A 13779-nucleotide genomic window follows, 5' to 3' on the forward strand; every position below is an offset into this window, starting at 1 on the left:
AGGGTTTCTCTGTGTAGCTTTGGTGCCTGTCCTGGATCTCGCTCTGTAGACCAGGCTGACCTTGAACTCACAGAGATCCACCTGGCTCTGCTTCCCGAGTGCTGGGATCAAAGGCATGCACAACCACCGCCTGGCGAGAGTTATTTCTTACTTTTCCCTCCCTTTTCTGATTTCTTTTAGGCCCCCTCCTCCCTGGCTCTCATTACGTGGGCCGTTTTGAGGATCGGCTAATATGGATAATGGTCCTCGAGCATGGCTATTCTTACTGCTGCATTAATGTGAAGGTCAGTATCACTGGAACCTTCCCCAGTGCTTTTTATAGAGCATACCTAAAATGTACCTGTTGTGTACACATCAAAGCATTACTTAGCTTGAAAGAAGCCGATCTTGGTTGATGAAAACACCTGATGATTTTTAAAGGTATATTTCAATAAGCACATATCGGTAGCTGACTCATGCTGATTTCATCCTAGAGCACAGGAACAAAACTGACTTTTTTTCTAGTCTTTTTACAAATTTATTGCTATCATTTTATTATGTGTATGGGTGTGTTACCTGCATGTGTGAGCACGTGCATGCCTGATGCTTGTGGAGGTCAGAAGAGGGCATCAGAACCCCTGGAACTGGAGTTACAGATGGTTATGGGCCACCATGTGGGTGCTGGGAATCGAACCTGCATCCTCTGGCAGAGCCGCCAGTGTTCTCAATGGCTGTGCATCTCCCCAGCCACATCTAGTCTTGTTCTTGTCATCTGTCTAGTTGAGCATCTCAAAAACATGAACCACTGGTTTCTTAAATTCACATGTATCAATATAAACATTTTTGGATTACTAAAAATGATCTTCCCTGCACCCCACTACCCTATGTGCTACACCATTCTTCTTCCTTTTAAGGGCCAAGTGCCTTATTCAGATTGTTTACTCTAAGTCTCCAATTCCCTTCTTCCCATCTGTCTTCACCTTACTTAGGCCTTTGACTCTATTACCAAACCTGCCCTTGTCAGCTTCCTCAGTGACTTACTTAGCTAACTCCTGTGTTTATCCTCAGACCCGCCCCACTCGGCCAGTCAGCAGCAGTTGACATGAGGCTCTTGTTTCATGAGTTGTCTTTAATGTGACCTCTTCACATCAGAGTCCCAGAGCCTGGCAGACCTCCAAGACAACTGTTCTTGTGGTTGCTCAGGTCTAAAGTAATGCATACCTCTGTGCTTCCTACATGCTGTCTGCAGAGACTCCCTGTCCTGGTGAACTGTATCTGTTTCCATCACTTTTCACCACCCTGCTTATCCCTTACCCACCCCAGAGGATTGGAGCAGCTTCTTAATCCATTGTCAACCAAAATGACCTTGAAAATGAGATCGGTCAGGTCACTTCTCTATTGGAAACCCATCAGTCAGTGCAGCGGGTCTCAATCTGTTGTGACCCCTTTGGGGGTCGCATATCAGATACCCTGCATATCAGCTATTTATTTATAGAATGATTAATACAGTAGCAAAATTACAGTTATGGAGTAGCAGTGAAATGATTTTATGGTGGGGTCCCCACACCATGAGGAACTGTGTTAAAGGGTTGCAGCTTTCGGAAGGCTGAGAACTGCTGCTGCTGTAGTTCATTTGAAGCCAAGGCCCTGAATAGCCAGGCTTTCATTTCTCCTTTGACCTCGGGTGCTACTTTAACGTCTGTTCCAGCGCCCTGCCTGTCTCCTTTCCCTTCAGGTAATCAGTCATGGTGCTGAATCCCTTACACCTTCGAGACTTCATCTAGGTGTTGTAGCTGTTGTGTTTAAAACTACGGCCACTCCACCCCGCAGTCCCAGCCCTTGCCTGGCCTGCGTTACACCTTCTAGAAATAAAGAAATGATTGCTTCTTATTGATTGTCTGTGTCCTTCACTAATGTAATATCACAGGGACACAGTGCTGATGCTTTTATCCAAGGCCCTGGAATAGTTCCTAACACAGAGCAGACCTCTAATAAATAGTCGGGAGTCTGGAGTGAAAGGGTCCATTCCTTGTCTTAACAGAGATTGGATGAAAGTGCTAGTGACCAAAAAGCTGTCCCTTTACAACAGTGGCTCCCAGAATTCAGTCCCCAGCCGAGGACGTTAACTGCCAGAGGCAGTGCCTGATTCAACTCTGGACCTACCAAATCCAAAGCTGGGTGCCGCAGGCCAGTCTGGTGGTGTACTTTAAAGTGCCCTGACGTCATTCCGACTCACCCGAAGTTTGCTCTGGTGTCATCTGTGCACAGCCGAGAAGGAAAGAAAGTACTCGCAGATTATCATGAGTATTTTTCCTTTACCTTATTACATTTTAAGTCACGGTTTACATAAATCCTTTTAATGGTCTTTCGTGATTTTCTCACATAAATATTTATAGGTACCCTTTTGGTTTGTTTGGTTTTTTTTTAGGTTTGTTTTTTTTTTTACCAAACTGATTAGGATTTACCACTTACTAACATTGTGTTACTTTGGAGGTTACAAAACTTAATCTTCATCAACCTATTTGCTAGAATTATTTCCCCACTTTGGTAACTTCATATATGCAGACAATGTTTTTAGATCATATCCACACCCACTCCATCCCCCAACTCTTTGCAGACCCTCCTCCATCAAGAACCCCAACCAACATCTGTCTTTTTTTTTTTTTTTTTTAAATAACTCTCTGAGTCCAGTCAGTGCTGCTAGTGTGCTAAATATGCATGGGTATAGGCCATGTGCTGGAGCATTGACAACCTGTGTGGGCCACACCCCACAGAAAGCTGATCCTCCCTCCCCTGGCAATCATCAGTTACCAAAAGCTCCTCAGCGGGGGGTGGGCATCATGAGCCCTTCCCTCTGTCCATGCAGTCCACGTTGACTGCTTGGTCGTGGGCCACCAACCACAACCTGTGGATCCGGGAGAGCAGCAGCTTTGTCGTGTCCAGAAGACACTGGTTTGCAGCAGTCCTTCCCAGCGTGGGTTCCTAAAATCCCTCTGCTCTGTCTTGCTGATAGTCTCTTAAGCTGTGGGAGAAGTGGGTGTGATATAGATGCCCACTTAGGGTTGAACACTCCACACTCACTTACCTTCTAGAGTTGGCTTTTTTCCTCTGAAATATTAAGAACCTTGGAGAATTCGGCAGATTGCTTGAGGCCTTATGTAGCCCATGGTGTGGTGTGGAGCCATGGTTTAGAAATGGGTTACAAAGGTACTAGTGGTTTTGTAACATACATAAAAAGCTAACAGCTCTAATAGTGAAGAGTGAACTGATACGTCCTCTTCAAGATGTAATCAATGTGTCTAAAATTGAGATAAGAACACATTCGTTCAGCACTTGCTTATGCAAATCATCTCCTCATAGGGACTGGTTTAGACACTGGGAATACAATCATAACCACAGACAGCTGCTCTAAGAAATTTATGCTGCATTTGGTTGAGACAGACAGTAATCAAATGAATGTTATTAAAAATTAAAATAATGATTTGATAAATTATGGTACTTCCATACATTAGAATAATTATCTTAGTCTCATAAAAAAGTAAGGTGAAAAAATACAGAACTATTAGCACACATTTTACAGTCATGCTTTTACTTCCCCTCCCACTAAGCAAGTCTGGCTTAAAAGTTTTTCATATGTGACTCCACCTTGACAACAGATAATCTTATGAAAGTATGGCCATACTCAGTGACCAACTTCTTGTGGGATTTTCTATAATGTCTTTTAAAATCGAAGTAGCCTTGATTTTACTCTCTTTATGCAACATCAGATGTGTCAGATGACAGAATTGAAGTGGGAGCTGCTCCGGACTTGGGTGGAGTCTGCTTTTGTTTCTTCCATATCTGTGTGAGGAGATACTCCATTGCACTCAGGAGATTGGTTTCTGTTCCCTGGCTAAGAGACAGCTGTGAACCCAAGTGCTTCTCTTTCCTCTTTAGGGGTTAGAATTACAGGAGACCTCCTGCCACACTGCTGAAGCCCAGCGAGTAGACGAAGTGTTTGAAAGTGCTTTTCAGCAAGAACCCCCACGCACGTGGTCCCTGAATGAGCACTTGGGCAATGTCTTGACACCATGTACTGTTTTGCCTGTGAAACTGTACTCTGATGCCAAGAGTGTCCTAACTGGCATAATCGATTCTCATGAAAACTTGAAGGAATTTAAAGATGACCTTGTCAAAGTGCTCATATGGGTGCTTATTCAGCACTGCTCTAAAAGGCCCAGCCTTCAGGAGAATAGTCACAAAACTGAAATTAACAGAGACACCTTACCAGTGGTCCTGCCTGCCTTGAACACATCACCGTGCCCCAAATCCCTGGAAGACTCAGATAGTTTAAATTCAGACACTTTCCATGACTGGTCTGATGATTGTATTTTTGATGATGAACCAACTATCAAAAACAAAAAAGAAAAACTTCAGTTCAAAGATCGACCAGGTACCAATCTGCCCATCCCAGGGTCAGTTGACTCCCAGAGTGCAGATGCCGGTTCCACAAGCACAGATGCCCAGAATGACCTGTACAGGACGATGTTGTTGGGATTCCCTGCTGTTGACAAGGGCCATCGAGAAGACATGGCATCCATCCCTCTCGTGGAGTTCAGTTGTTCACAGTCACACTTGTTGAGTGTACCCGAAGAGTGGAGGTCTAACTGTACACCCCATTCCAGAATAACGGAGGCAAGCCCCTTGTTTCCAGAAGACTGGTATCAGTTCGTTCTCAGGCGGTTGGAGTGTTTCCACTCAGAGGAAAAGTCAGGTGTACTGGAAGAAATCGCAAAGGATAAAGCTTTAAAAGCCGTGTATGTCCATACAGTGATGGCGTGTTATATTGGTTTATTTGGAATAGACAACATGGGGCCTAGCCCTGGTCAAATACTAAGAGTCTACAGTGGTGGCTTACCCTGCTCTGGTACCTTGGATTGGCTCTCAGAAAAACCCGAACTCTTCCAACTAGTTCAGAAAGCATTCAGGTAACTCATTTTTATTATACACAGGTTCTTCTTCTTTTTTTTTAATCACTAGAAGATTCTTTCATTTATAGTTTTTTTTATTGCTTTCATAAATATAAAGAAAAGGCTTGTCTATAGCATGATTTGATTGGAAACAGATTAATTTCTACAATTTTTATATTTGTGGAGAGGATTTTTTTTTTTCCAGACAAAGTATCTCTGTGTAATAGCCCTGGCTGTCCTGGAAATCACTCTGTAGACTAGGCTAGCCTCAAGCTCACAGAGATCCACCTGCCTTTGCCTTCTGAGTGCCTAGCTGTATAGAAGATATTTTTAATATGACTTATTTGATTTCTTCATTTCAGCTGTTTTCATTTCTCCCTCATTTTGTTTGTTGAGGGTTTTGCTGATTTTTTTTTTCTCTCAGTGTTGGGGATGGAACCTGCATAGCCTGCCTCCACCTCCAGAGTGCATATAGGTATGAGACACTACCACCTAGTTTACATGATGCTAGGGATCAAATCCAGGGCTTAGTTGTGCATGGTAGGCCAGTCCACAGCGGCTGGTCTGTATCTCCAGCCCCATTTCCCTCAGTTTTTATCTGCAGTGGATGATTTCATTTTAGGGGAGGCTGGCTGTTGAGACATGATCCCAGGCTGCCCTGGAGCTCATTCTGGAGAGCCAGGGATGCCTGGTCACTGTGCTCTCACCTTTTCCCTGCTGGTTGGTACACATGTACCACTAGAGTTTTCTTGAAATGAGAAGTTTCACTTCAGAGTCTTAAAAATAGTCAAGAGATATCTCTCATCTTTAAAGTGTATTATGAATTATTCTGAAATTGTTTGGGTTCCGTTTTTTAGGTATACACTGAAACTGATGGTTGATAAAGCAAGTTTGGGTCCAATAGAAGACTTTGAAGAGCTGACCAACTGCCTCACAGAATACGAGAGGGACTGGTACATTGGTTTAGTGTCTGAAGAGCAGTGGAAAGAAGCAATTCTAGAAGAAAAGCCATGCCTGTTTTCCCTGGGCTACGAGTCTAGTATGGTAAGGCATTTTCATGACTAAACCGCAAAGATTGGGAAATGTACAATCTTTGAACTGGTAAGTGGTGTGCAATCTAGCTGTTAATGACGTGTTAATGGCAGTTGCAAGGCATTTATAATCACGGCTGTATGATCAGGCAGTGACATCTAGAATAGCTGGTTGAGTTCCTTTTGTCAGCCAAATAGTGCACAGTGGAAACTGTTGTGGAATTACTGTACAGCAGCTGGTCTGTAAGAAAGCCAGTGTATGCAATCTGCTGTATAGCATAGTTGATGAAATACTCTGGGTTTTTATGCCCTGTTCAAGTGTAAGAATTACTACATTAGTGCTAACTCCAAAAAGAGAAATTAATTTGTAAGTGGCAAATTACTACTTCTGCCGACATATATGCTTCATTTAAATCAAACCTAACCTTTGAGAATTCGGAGATTCTTCAAATAGAGGACTTTTTTAAAAACACTTAGGATGTGTTCTTGTTACATTTAAAAATATCCTTGATTGGGCCAGGCGGTGGTGGCATGTCTTTGATCCCAGCACTCAGAAGGCAGAGGCAGGCGGATCTCTGAGTTCGAGGCCAGCCTGGTCTACAGAGCAAGATCCAGGACAGACACCAAAACTACACGGAGAAACCCTGTCTCAGGAAAAAAAAATCCTTGGTTGAACACAATATGAAAAATGGAATTAGCCTAGTTGGGGTTTCAGGTCTATCTAGCATTATGGCAAGAATAAAAGGAATTCATCATTTTCTGCCAACAAAAAAATTTTTAAATGACCTTGAGGGATTGGGGATTTAACTCAGTGGTAGAGTGCTTAACTAGCACAAGGGGGGGGTGGGGGAGATTACCTTGAAAGGTTATAACCCTAAGGCATATAGCAAATAAAGAAATATTAGTTTAGAAAAGTCTCCTAAACACCAACATTCAAGCACAGCAGGAAGCCAGGTACTGAAGCTCTGCTGTTACCTCCTTCCTCTAATGGAGACAGAATTAGAGGGCCACCACTCAGGATACAAGGCTCGCCCCTCCACTCCCAGGGAAAGGAGAAGTGTCTCTGGAAGCTAGAACGTGAGTGTTCTTTTCTTTCTAATTTTTTTAAATTGTATAATTAATTTAATTTTATATATCAGCCATGGATTCCCCTGTCCTCCCTCCTCCCACCCCTCAGCTTCCCTGCCCCAATCCACTCCCCATTCCCACCTCCTCCAGGGCAAGGTCTACCCTGGGGATTCAGCTCAGCCTGGTAGATTCAGTTGAGGGAAGTTCAGTCCCCTCCTCCCTTCACCCAGGCTGAGCAAAATGTCTCAGCATAGGCCCCAGGTTCCAAAACACCAGCTCATGCACGAGGACGTCTAGAGTGTGGCCTCAGCACTTACAGTGGGGAAGAGACTAAAGACACTCACATCCCCAGGCAGTGGGACCAGGACGTGAGTGTTCTTATTCTCTTCCCCACAGTAAGTGCTGAGGCCAGACTCCAGACGCAGTCAGGAAGTGGGGTCCTTTCTGGCCTGCCCTCCTCACGGGAGGCTTTATCTTCGACCCCTTGACCATGCTTGCCTGTTCCTTGGATGGAGGCTATACATGGAAAGAGATGAGCTGAAAAGACCTGTGGTTCCCTCTGCCCACCACAGTGTTGTCCCGACTGTGTCTGAGGGAGCAACCTATGATGGCTACATCTCCAGATCCAGAGTTCCGCCTCAGGAATCCTGCCCCGTGAGAAAAGCAAATCAGAAAAAAAAAAAATAATAAATGAAAATCAAGTGTAAGTTGAGCTCTGAAGAACTCCCCAAAAGAAATAATTCATTAGCCAGGGTGTGGATACACTAAGATGTGGGCTTGTAACAGAAGGCAAAGTGCTTTCTAGGAATTACACAAAAGAAATCAGCAGAGCAAGCTGTACTGGGCAAAGAACTAACTCCATCATTATGGGTACAAAATTCTCAACAATATATTAGCAAACTGATCCAACAACCTATAAAAATAACTTTTGTGCCAGAATAGTATATAATATTTGTTTAATATGTAAAAAAAGCCAATTAATGTCATACACAGTAACAACAGAATAAGAAACAAATGCTCCATAATTATCTCAGTAGATTAAAAAAGAAAAAAAAAAACCTCATTTAACAAAATCCAATACCCTTTCATAGTAAAAACATTTTTCTAACAGTTGAATTTGTTATTAAAATATATAGCAAGAGAAGCAAATCAGAAAAAAAAAAAAATCAAGTAAAAGTTGAGCTCTGAAGTGCTCCCCCAAAGAAATGATTCATTAGCCACAGTATAGATACACTGAGATATGCAATTGGTTATTAGTTATTAAATATAATTACAATCATAATATTGTGCTGGAATTTATGTCTATATGTAATGAACTGATTGTTTCTGTCCCAAATTCATATTGAAACCCTCGCCTCAGTGTATTAGGAAGTAATTACAATTTCATGAGGTTATAAATCTTGAACTATGTGGTGTGACTAGGGCCTTGTAACACGAGGTGACCTTGGACCTTCTGTCTGCGTACATTAAAGACAGAGGAAGAGCTACCAAAAGGCCTCGCTGCAGCCTAACCATGGTGGACTCTGACCACAGCCTCCCCACCTCTACAGTGAGAGAACAAACCCCGATTCATCTCTCTCTCCTCCCTCTCTTCTCTGCCCACCATTCAGCAAGGTCTCACTAGTTTGCCCAGCTAGTTGTGGGATTTATAAAAACCCAAGCTCTGTGATCATCCTGCTCCATCACTCAGGTTGCAAGGACTGGAGGCCTGTACCGCCGTACTTAGCATAAATCCACTGTAACACTGAGCTATGACGACACAGTAATGAGGCGGAGAAAAGAAGGAAACGCATCTGGAGCAGAACAGCAGAAGGACACTATTGCAGGTGGTGCAGTCTGCGTTCAGAATGTAAGGAGTCCATTTAAAACGGCTCAGGGTAACTGTAGGAGATACGAGGTTGAGCAGTATAAAAATCTTTTGTATTTTTATATACTAGCAATGAACAAACCAAAATCCCACTATATTACACCAAAAAGAATAGAGAGCCAATGACATGGCTTAGCAGGTGGGGCACGCCTGCCACCAAATCTGATGACTTGAGTCCCCTCTTCAGGACCCGTGTTGTGAAAGAGGTCAACTTCCAAAAGTTGCCCTCTGACCTCCGTGTGTCCACCGTGACATGTGTCTGTGTACACACATGAATAAATAAAATTGAAGAACAAAATGCAAGACAGGCATAGTAGCTCATGCCTTGAATCTCTACATGCAGAAGGCTAAGGCCAGAGGATCCGTGAATTCTCAGCTATCTAGTATAGTAAGACCCTGTCTCCAAAACAAACAAACAAACAGTAACGTAATAAGTATAAAACATGTACTTACTCTGAAAACTGTAAACCACCGTTGAAAGAAGGAATGAAAAACCTAAGTAAAACGACTCATGTTTATAAAATACCCACGTTTATGATCAAACTATATTGTTGAAATGGTAATTACCTGGGACTGCAGAGATGACTCAGCAGTTAAGAGCACTGGCAGTTCTAGAAGACCCAGGTTCAATTCCCACCACCACTCCCATGGCTCACAATCACCTGCAGCTCCAGCTCCAGAGGGTCCAATACCTTCTTCTAACCTCCATGGGCAGTAGACATGCAAATAGTGCACATACCTACATGCAGGCTAAACACTGATGCACATAAAAAAAATTGTTCTAAGTTTAAAATGGCAATACTCTTCCAATTAATCTATAGACTTAACACAGCTCCATTTAAGTTCCGTCTGCCTGTTGTGAACATTGGCAGAGTGGTTTTCTACAACTCATGGAATGTCAAGAGACTCTGAAGAGCCAGGAAAGTCTTTTAAAAAGAAAATTGGTGACCTGTGAATTTCAAAATACTCCAGAAAGCTATCTGATCCTGTGTGGTTCTGCATAAAGGTAGCGTGTAAGTGTGAGAAACAGACATAAGAATAGTCCTGTCCAACTGATTTCCAACAAGGCAGCTGAGACAGTGGAGTGCCCTCCATTAAGAGAAGCATAGATTGTGGATGCCATTTCCCCATGGCTGCTACACAAAGCCATTCCTACAGACTGGATGACTTCAAAAAACAAATTTCTTGTCTCCCAGTTCTGCAAATTGGGAGTCAGGAGGCCATGCTCCCTCTGAAGGCTCTAGAGAAGAGTGCTTCCCTTAACCTTTCCTGCTTCTGCTGTCTCCTCAGCCTGTCTCGCTGTAACGCCAGTCTCCATCTTCAGGGGGCCTTTTCTGTATCCCGAGGTGACCTCTTGCTCCCTTCTGTTATAAGGAAACCAGACATTGGCTTATGATCCATGTAAATCCAGGATGATCGCATCTCCAAATCCTTAGTTACATTTGCAAAGTATCCATTGTAAGCAAAGTTACATTGGCAAGTACCCATTCCAATAAAGGTCATATTCACAGGTACTGTGGGTTAGGAATACATTCATCTTATTTGAAGATGCTGTTCTGTCTACTAAAGATCTCAGCTAATGCCATATTAAATAACTGACCTCATTGCATAAAAAAACTAAATGTTACAGCTAAAATTAAATGTTACAGCTAAAAACATGGAGAAAATGTGAGCGTAATTTTCATAACCTCAAACTTGAAAATAATTCTTAGACGTGATAACAGAAGTATGAGGAACAAATGAAACTACATTGATATACATCATCAAAAATAAAAATGTTTAAGGGATAGAGCAATAGCTCAACAGTGAAGAGCACTGCCTGATTTTCCAGAGGTCCGAGGTTCAATTCCAGCAACCACGTGGCACCTCTCAACCATCTGGAACTCCCAGGAGACCCAGCACTCTCTTCCGGTCTTCTCAGGCACTGTATGCATATAGTGTACAGATATACACCAAGCAAAAAACATCCACACACACATTAAAAAATGAGAATGAAAAGAACTGAAGTGAAACCTTGAGGCTAGAGATGCAGCTCAGTTGTTGAAATGCTCGCGTAGGATGCTTGAAACCCTAGGTTCCGAACTATAGGCCCTACATAAAACCAGCAGGGTAACTTAGTTACTCGGAAAGTAGAGGCAAGGGGATCAGACGTTCAAGGTTATCCATGGCTATAACACAGATTCTCGTTCATCCTGACTGTGTGAGGCCTGTGTCAAAAAGAAAGAAAGTCAATAGGTTAACCAGCAGTGTGGAAATGGTTCACTGATAGAATGTTTGCCTCGTACAAGTTGAACCCCTGTATCAGAAAAGAAAAACAGATGAACAGAAAGGTCCTATATTTGCTGGTCTAGTGGCTTCCTAAGCCTGAGGGAGGAAGATTGCCACAAGTTTGAGGCCAACCTGGGCTACAAAGCCAGTCCTTGTCTTAAAAAAAAAAAAAAGCCAGCTAACCAAAAATAACATTCTTTGAAATGTCACACATAAGTAATCTCAGCAGAGGCTCAAGACTTCAGAGTCCTTCTTGGTTCCAGAGGACTTCACAGTCCACATCTGTGGCCACGTAAGAGCCCACCTCAACAATAGCACAAGGGAGGGGAGGGATGGCTCAGAGGACATGGGTTCAAGCCCCAGCACCCATGTGGTAGCTCACAGCCATCTGTAACTCTAGTCTGGGGTCCAGATCCCTCTTCTGGCCTCCTTGGGCACATGCAGGTAAAATAGTAGACATGTAAAATAAAGTAAATCTTAAAAATGTTGAAAAAGAACCCAAATAATACAGCAAAAAAAGATTTATGAAGAGGAGGAGAAAAGGGGGGGGCTTTCATATATTCTATCCTCAGGAGGATCAAGACTCCGTGGTCATCCTCTGCTACACAGAGTGCAGAATTTGAATCTAGCCTGGGCTATCTGAGGTCCTGCCTCAAAGCAAAACAGTGTTGAAAAAATAACCTTGTGTTTCAAAAGATAGCATCAGAAAGTGAAAACACAAACCAGCATGGGAAAAATAACTACCTATCTCATAAAAGATTTGTTACTATAATATGTAAAGAATATAGACTCTAATAAAAACATAACCCGATTGAAGTGCTCTTAACCACTGAGCCATCTCTCCAGCTCCAGCCCTTCCTTTCTTAAGGTGTTTTTGTCTAGTCTTTTGTCTCATCAATGAGAAAGTAACAGATCTATCCACTAACATTTACAGCTGTGCATTGCCAAGGCCACGTGAAGTGATGGGTCAAAGTTAAAAGACACTAAGTACCTGAAATGTTGTCATAGTAATTAAGTGAAATTTTTCTTATATTTAGAGTGCTAAGAAAACAAAGGTGACTCTTGATTCAAAAGCTAAGCAACTCGTGTGCGTCTTAAAAGGCCAGTCTCTATTGTTGTGTGGTGGGCAGCTTTGCTTTGTGTTCGGTGACCTTCCCTCCCCTTTTACACTTCCAGGGTGTTTACACTGCGAGGGTCCTGGTGCTTCAGGAGCTCCTGGTCCACATCGGGAAGCTGAATGCTGAGGCTGTTCGAGGCCAGTGGGCCAATCTTTCATGGGAACTGCTCTATGCCACCAACGATGATGAGGAGCGGTACAGTATCCAGGCTCACCCACTCCTTTTGAGGAACCTCACTGTACAAGCTGCTGACCCTCCCTTAGGGTATCCAATTTTCTCTTCAAAACCTCTCCCTATATATATACATTTGTGTTAGTCCGTTTTTACATCTCAATGTGAGGACATCAGGGGAGGCACAATAGTAAGAGTCTAAGTTGTATAACCTCTCTAGACTTTCTTCTTGCCCCAGGGATGCCCAAGAGAAACACTGAGGTCTGTCAAGCTGATTCTCAGCCGTCTGAATGACTCAAACAGCAGCTCCTCTGTGCCTAACACGGGTAGAAGTAGTTGGCCAATATTTGTGCTGTATGAGTTTTGTATAGGTTTTGGTAGCTAAAGACATTTGTACAAGATTAGGTGGTTTTTTACTGCTTTGTTAAATGTCTGAAAAGTAGTTTGTCTTTTTAAAAGTCAACAGGTGTATAATTACATATTTAAAAGACATTCATATCAGTGTTTTTAAATAATAATTCTTTTAATGGTTAACAACAAATACATATATTTATTTGAAATGTAGTTAATTTTTTAGTATTTTCAAATGTCATACTGTTTTAACATTTAACATGGTGTGAACAGTCCCATACAGTGTATTCATTTTTCATATATTTCAGTTTAGAAACCGTAAGCACTTGAAATAAAATATAACCAGTAAAATCTTGTTCTTTGTGTTGGGAAAGGGGTTTGCATGTGTGTAGGTGCCTACCCATGCTTGTGGAGACCAGAGGTCAGCCTGGGGCAGTGTCTTTCTCAGAGACTTGGGGCTTGCTGAGTTGGCTAAGCTGGCCAGCCAATGAGCCCCATCTGTGTCCACCTCCCCAGGAGGGGAGCTAGAAGTCCATGCCACCTGTCTGGCTTTTTACATGGGTACTGGGTATCAAACTCAGGTCAGCATGCTTGGATGGCAAACACTTTACCAACTGAGATACCATCCCAGTCTCGCTCCAGTAAAATCTTATCAATCTTTCCAAATATCTTTTATTATGTCTAAATAAAACGGTACTCTTCATTCACCATGGGTGTTCTCACAACCAGAGGCCATCCCATAGTTCTGACTCCTTACACAACCCTTGCAACCCAATGGGGCCACCAGCTCCTAGTGTCTTAGGTATATGAACTCAAAATTGAAGGTCAGAGGAAATTCCCATAAAGTGATCAGATTCATTTTCATTGTCTTGCTGCTCAGGGATGCTTTACAGACTCTTAAAAGGACAATGTACATGTACCCTTCAGATGGGAATTTGCTGTATTCCATACTTGATTTCTAACTAACTGTACAGGAA

At 42.7% G+C, this 13779-nt stretch overlaps 1 protein-coding gene across 3 annotated transcripts in view; it reads left to right on the forward strand.

Moving 5' to 3' along the window:
* Positions 1 to 13242, forward strand: part of Pcnx4 (pecanex 4) — a 37743-nt gene extending 24501 nt beyond the window's left edge. For 2 of the 3 annotated variants that reach the window (XM_036205978.1, XM_036205979.1), the window contains exons 7-10: positions 181 to 284; positions 3916 to 4946; positions 5786 to 5972; positions 12339 to 12944. In XM_036205978.1, coding sequence (XP_036061871.1) covers positions 181 to 284; positions 3916 to 4946; positions 5786 to 5972; positions 12339 to 12596 — 1580 coding nt within the window. In that variant the 3' untranslated portion in view covers positions 12597 to 12944. Of the gene's footprint in view, positions 1 to 180; positions 285 to 3915; positions 4947 to 5785; positions 5973 to 12338 lie in introns of all 3 variants that reach the window. The other variant, XM_036205977.1, reaches the window with a different exon arrangement.
* Positions 13243 to 13779: the final 537 nt, after the last annotated feature.

This window comes from Onychomys torridus, chromosome 14, assembly GCF_903995425.1.
Source record: "Onychomys torridus chromosome 14, mOncTor1.1, whole genome shotgun sequence".
In the NCBI taxonomy this organism is placed as follows: Eukaryota; Metazoa; Chordata; class Mammalia; order Rodentia; family Cricetidae; genus Onychomys; species Onychomys torridus.